The sequence below is a fragment of the Haplochromis burtoni genome, unplaced genomic scaffold, assembly GCF_018398535.1.
Source record: "Haplochromis burtoni strain Fernald_Lab_line unplaced genomic scaffold, NCSU_Asbu1 Contig_56, whole genome shotgun sequence".
In the NCBI taxonomy this organism is placed as follows: Eukaryota; Metazoa; Chordata; class Actinopteri; order Cichliformes; family Cichlidae; genus Haplochromis; species Haplochromis burtoni.
The window spans coordinates 2523802-2530211 of record NW_024582417.1 but is presented as its reverse complement, the minus strand read 5'-3'; the positions used below and the strand labels follow the sequence as shown (position 1 = coordinate 2530211).

The 6410-nt window shown below is 41.3% G+C and overlaps 1 protein-coding gene across 2 annotated transcripts in view; it reads left to right on the top strand.

The window, feature by feature from the left end:
* Window positions 1-6407, top strand: part of LOC102299651 (zinc finger Y-chromosomal protein 1) — a 9049-nt gene extending 2642 nt beyond the window's left edge. The window contains exons 2-8 of one of the 2 annotated variants that reach the window (XM_005922231.2): window positions 210-306; window positions 564-881; window positions 2104-2253; window positions 2388-2516; window positions 2609-2743; window positions 2886-3029; window positions 4172-6407. In XM_005922231.2, coding sequence (XP_005922293.1) covers window positions 240-306; window positions 564-881; window positions 2104-2253; window positions 2388-2516; window positions 2609-2743; window positions 2886-3029; window positions 4172-5472 — 2244 coding nt within the window. In that variant the 5' untranslated portion in view covers window positions 210-239 and the 3' untranslated portion in view covers window positions 5473-6407. The remainder of the gene's footprint in view (window positions 1-209; window positions 307-563; window positions 882-2103; window positions 2254-2387; window positions 2517-2608; window positions 2744-2885; window positions 3030-4171) is intronic. The other variant, XM_005922233.3, reaches the window with a different exon arrangement.
* The last annotated feature ends 3 nt before the right edge of the window (window positions 6408-6410 follow it).

Below are 6410 nucleotides of genomic sequence, written 5' to 3'. Positions count from 1 at the left end.
TGTGTGTGTGTGTGTGTGTGTGTGTGTCCTGAGTAACTTGGAGTGGCTGCTCCGAGTGTCATACAGAAAAGCATAACCGTACACCTGTAAAATATTGTATAAGTAGGGCAATGGTGTGTAACAGCATTACAATATATAAGTAACCTATTATCTGCATAATTTTCTGCCTGTGCTTACTTGATACTAAGCTGTCTATCATTTGGTTTCAGCTGTCCAGTAACAAATGCAGTGCGAGGACAATGGATGAGGATGTCACCAGGCTTGCAATACATTCTGAAGAGCCTAAAATAATATTGCACGGATCGGGTAATTAGCAATGCTTATACTTACAGAGTACGTCTTGCTGGTATGAGAAGTACAATAGTACTAGCAGGATTTCTTTCTTTTTTGTGGATAGCCAGATAACTTTAAATATTTGAGTGAAAGTGTTGTTTGGAAGGAGATGACATGACCATCCAGAGCAAAGTCATATTATGACTGTATGACCATTTAAATCATTATCACACAATAAACCCTTGCTCTTCACTGTTATCTGGTTAACCATGCAATCCTGCTTCTTCTAGATGAAGGTGGTGCCGGCGGGCAGGAGTTTGTTGTGGAGCTTCAAGAGACTGTGTTGGTGTCAGAAGGCGAAGGGGAAGGCATGGCAGTTCACAGGTTCGCCCCAGACGAGCTTGTGATCCAGGATGCTGTTGAGGATGTGGTTTCTGAGTATGTGCACTGCGATGAAGATGAAGATGTTGCTGTAGAAACCTGTGTGATGGCTCTGGACGGTGAGGAGGAAGGTGTTGCCATGGGAGACATCCCTGAAGATGGGCTGGACCCAGAGCAGCAGGAGGACGATGACCAAGATGGCTGTGGAGATTATCTAATGATATCCTGTAAGTTTACTAGACTGTGCTGCATTTACACTTAGCATACATGTCTTTGGTTTGTTGTATTATTATTATTATTATTATTATTATTATTATTATTATTATTATTATTATTATTATTATTATCTGTATAATATCTGTCGCTTGGAGAGATGGAAAATTTATATGCATTTGCGGTGTATTTAAAAGGAAACATCCATGTAAATGACAGGACGAAAGGTTTAAATCTACAGTGTAGGCTAACATGCACCTTCCCACCTGCAGAAACGTAGACCTCAACAACTAATGTAAACACAGTTTATAGATTAGCACAGTGATAGTACCCCTGTGAAATTAAATCAATGGGTTTTAACCATATGTAGCTTGCTCATTGTGCTGTGGCACCCCAACTGCCATGGTGGTGGCAGATGGCTGCCCCTCCCTCAGCCTGGTTCTGTTAAAGGTTTCTACCTGTTGAAAGGGAGTTTTTTCCCTCCCACTGTCACTCAGTGGTTGCTCATAGGGGATCGTATGATTGTTCAGCTTTTCTTATAAATAAAACTGAATTGAATGTAAATAAGCAAATCTTTCTCATTTTCAATGTGTTTTTCAATGTGTCAAGTTTTCCTTGTTATTATATATTGTACAAGTTGAAGCACTTTTGTGTTTGGCTTAGTTTGCCTTAGTTACTTTGCACATCCAGCTACATAACTACTGCACGTGTACATCCCTGCTGGGGAAAAAATATCACACTTATAGCCACATAATGAGCTGAGGTGGTCAGTTTTTGTTTTGTTTTTCCCAGGCGTATTTAAAATTACAAAATTGTGGACAGACACACTGTACAACTTCTTTCTCTTGCATAGTAGTAGTTTGCATTGAAACAAAACAAAAGATCAGTTTTTTGTTTTGTTTTTTTTTGATCTGGGGGGGAAGACTCATTTACTCTAATTTCCCTGAGTACCCGGAGATTTGCTTCATAAATGCTATGAAGATGTCAGTTTGAAAAGGTGGAATTGAAGGGTTTTTTGTTGCTGTTTTTTTTATTTTTTATTTTTTTTATAAGCGATCATACTAAATCATAAGTTTTGATCTTTAGATTTAATATTTAGATAAGCTTCTTAAACGATTGAGTACCTTATTTGCACTCATTTCATGTAAATATTTCCAGTATGTCATAATTTACACTGCTACAAAGTCTCTGCTGGTGACTCTGTTTAATCAAGTCTGATGTGTGTCCCTTTGCTAGTGGATGAAGCTGGTAAAATGGTGTCTGAGGATGGAACAGAGGTGACAGTGGAAGGAGCTGTGGAGGACCAGGAAGTGGAGAAAGATGAGGATGGACAAGAGGTGATAAAGGTCTACATCTTCAAGGCTGATTCTGGGGAAGATGACATGGGTGAGTGGCAGTTAGCTTTCTGTTAATAAAAGAATCATGATAATAAATAATACTGGCTGAATCCTGCAGAAAGCCTTTCTATTTGGGTCTATTTTTCAGAAAGTAGAGAACTGAACTTAAGTTTCATTGTGCAGGAGAATCTGTTGACATCAGTGACGGGGACACAGAGAACGTTGCGTTAACAGAGTCTTCGGGCCATACGCTCAGAGAGAAGATGGTTTACATGTCTGTCGGGGATTCTCATCACAATCAAGGAAACCACGGTGAGTCATCTGGATGCAAGGAGCGGGGACAGCTGTCATGAAACTGAACGTCACCAGTTTTTTGGTTTTGTACCTGTTGGGCTCATCTACAGGTGGGTCCAAGGTGACTGATGAGGTTTATATGGAGGTGGTGGTAGGAGGCGAAGAGCCAGTAACTCACGACCGCTCGTTTGACAGCGTGTCTCTAAGCAAGGACTTCATGCCTGTGGCCTGGGCAGCTGCTTATGGTCAGCACCCTTGTCTATTAAATTGCTTTAAAAACCACACTGGAAGCCTGTGCATCAACCACGTCTCTTGGTGTCCTGGTTAAGCTTTACACGCACCGGTTTTGTTTTTTTATATGCCAAAGATGTGCCGTTTTTCTCACAGGTGCAGAAGATAGCGAGAGTTGTGAGAACCGGAACGGTGCAGCCAGCGCGCTGCTGCATATCGACGAATCAGACGGGGTGGACGAAATCAACAGACAGCGCAACAAGACCAAGAGGCGGTCAGAGCCTCGACAAGTCCAGACAGGTGAGAACAGCACAAATCAAACGCAGACTTCTCAGGCTTGTTTGGATAAAAATGAGGATTTGTCTAGTTTTTTTTTTTTTTTTTTTTTTTTTTTTTAGGACTGAATAGCAGAAGAGATGATGAAAGCAGCGGCTCTATCAGTAACAATTAATTTTGAGATATAGTGAGTTTTTTACACCAGTGCCCTTTTTATTTAAGTAAATTAGAGTGTGGTATAACTAAACGTAGTTGTCATTTTCACATTGTTGGCTGTGCATATTTCTACAGTTTGTACAGCACCATCCAAACCAGTTCAGTGTGTTAGAAGCAACAACTTCTTCTGATCTTGTTTAATAGTTGTTGACGAGCAGCTTCAGTGTGCATTACCGCCCACTCCTGGCAGTTGTAACACATTACATCCTAAAAGGCAATTATGAGAAAAACTGAGAAAATATGTAATTTGTATAAAAAATAACTGCATTATTTATTTATTCTAAAAATCATGCCTGTTCATATTTGGCATTAGCACTCAATATTATACATAATATGATTTTTATTTTTTATAGTGGTTAGCACAGTTTAAAAGGGCTCATTGTTTATGACTTCCCTTCTAGCGGCAGTTAACTAGTTTATCCGGTTTATTGTACCAATGTGCTGTTTTGATGACACCTCTTTATTTAAATACGATTGTCTCTGAGCAGAAAAGCTGGTTGACATTGAATTCAGATTTTATTTGCACACTAAGCTTGATTAAAAGCACACAATTACTGTGTGCTGCTGCACAGTACATGTTCTACTTTTGTTGCTTTGATTTTCAGTTCAGTTCATATTTGATTATTATACAGCTTAAACAAAAATTTAAAAAAAAAAAAAAAATATATATATATATAATAATATATATATATATATATTATATATATATATAATATATATATATATATATATATTATATATAACTATTATAATATATATATATATATATATAATATATATAAAAATTTCACCAGTATTCTGACATATTGAAGATAAACACTGCTCTTCAAAAGAAACAAAAAAAAGCTTCTGTTTATGAAGGAAATGACCAGCGATGTGGTCATTTCCTTCTCCCTTTTATTTTTTTCTTTTTCTCAAATTGAATTTTAATTTTTTCTCTTTCTCTCCAGCCATTATCATCGGTCCATATGGTCAGCCCCTCACCGTTTACCCCTGCATGCTCTGTGGTAAGAAGTTCAAATCACGAGGCTTCTTGAAACGCCACACCAAGAACCACCACCAGGATGTTTTGACCAGGAAAAAGTACCAATGCACAGACTGTGATTTTACCACCAACAAGAAAGCCAGCCTCCACAATCATATGGAGGTGCATGCTCTGAGCAGCAAGGCCCCTTTCGAGTGTGAAATGTGTGGCAAGGAGTTCCACCAGCAGGCGGCACTATTTTCTCATAGACTGCAGCACCACCACCGGGAGCCCAAGAGCCAGCCACCTCCACCTCCCACCAAGATGCATAAATGCAAGTTTTGTGACTATGAAACTGCCGAGCAAGGGCTGCTCAATCGACACTTATTGGCAGTTCACAGCAAAAGCTTCCCCCACATCTGTGTGGAATGTGGCAAAGGCTTTCGACATCCTTCGGAGTTAAAGAAACACATGCGCACTCACACCGGCGAGAAGCCTTACTCCTGCCTGTACTGCGATTATAAGTCAGCCGATTCCTCGAATCTCAAAACGCACATCAAGACTAAGCATAGCAAAGAGATGCCATACAAATGTGAGCGCTGTTTCCAGACGTTTGCAGAGGAGGAGGAGTTAATGCAGCACGGATTAACACACGAGGAGAATAAGACCCACCATTGTGCCCACTGTGATCACAAAAGTTCCAACTCCAGTGACCTGAAGCGTCACATCATATCTGTTCATACCAAGGACTATCCCCACAAATGCGCCGTTTGTGGGAAAGGCTTCCACCGGCCGTCTGAACTGAAGAAGCACTCGGTATCCCACCGTACTAAGAAAGTCCATCAGTGCCGGCACTGCAACTTTAAAATTGCAGACCCCTTTGTTCTCAGTCGCCACATTTTGTCAGTCCACACAAAGGAGCAACAGGCCTCACCTGAAAAGAGTGAGACAAAGAGGACAGAAACGCACACTCCTGCTGTGACGCCGAAAAAGTCCGGGCCCAGCGGGTCAAGCAGCTCTGGTCCACCGGCAAGAGTTAGCGCGGCCAGCTTAGCCAGCAGCGTGACTGTAGTTATTGGCAAAGGACAAAAAGAAAGGCGGATTTACCAGTGCCAGTACTGCGACTACAGCACCGGTGACGCGTCGGGTTTCAAGCGTCACGTGATTTCCATTCACACAAAGGACTACCCACACCGCTGCGAGATCTGTTCGAAGGGTTTCCGACGACCCTCGGAGAAGAACCAGCATATCATGCGTCACCACAAAGACGTGGTGCAGGCAGAGTGACTCTGACCGAGCCAAATACTGTGCCACAGCAAAGAACAATGTTGAAGCATCCGTCAGACCCCGACCACCGCGCCCTCGGCACGTCGCCATTCACATTGAAGTAGTGCGGAGTGTGTGCTGCACTCGGTCCATTCTGTTGTTTTGCTCTTTTTAAATCCTCGGCCTACTGTTTGTTCAGATATGTATACACGTGTAGATAACGTTAATGCTCTGTCAGAGTTAGCAAACCAAGCCCCTCTGTAGACTCGCACTTTTAACTGCATGTCCCTTGGTGGTGACAGTGTGCATGGCAGATTGTGCAGATGTCTCTTTGTAGATACACTTTTTTTTTTTTTTTTTTTTTTGCAAATAGCAATCAGTTCTCAATCACAATGGTCCTAATTATTTGTCTTAAAAACAGATGTGTAATTTTAAAAATGTTTGCATAACTTTCTTAAAATGTATTTAACAGCAGTTTGGATTAACAACCTGTTTCCAGTAGCACTTGGTAAAAGCGTGCGTGTGTGTGTGTGTGTGTGTGCGTGTGCGTGTGGGAGAGAGAGAAAGAAACAGAGGGAGCTTGAGGGACAAAAAAAGCAGCGCAGCCGTTGTGCTTCCTTTGCTCTGACCCAACCACTTTGTAACATAATGCTTCCTGGTGCGTTGACTAAACTCACAAATACAGGCAGAGGGGGAGTCACTCTAAGCTTCGTCGGCAAGGGGTTTATGCTCATTGATTTGCTACAAAAACACAGTGAGAAACTGGATGCATCATGCTGGTGAATAAGGTTTCACACGTGCACACAAATCCGAACACTGTCACTTGCCCTCAATGCTTGGTTATCAAATGTCCAATATTTCTGTTACAAGTCCAAAAGCGTACTGTATGTTGTTCAGAACAAGTGCCCAAAGCTGTAGAGATGACACCCTCACTAACAGTATTTTTTTTTTTTTTTTTT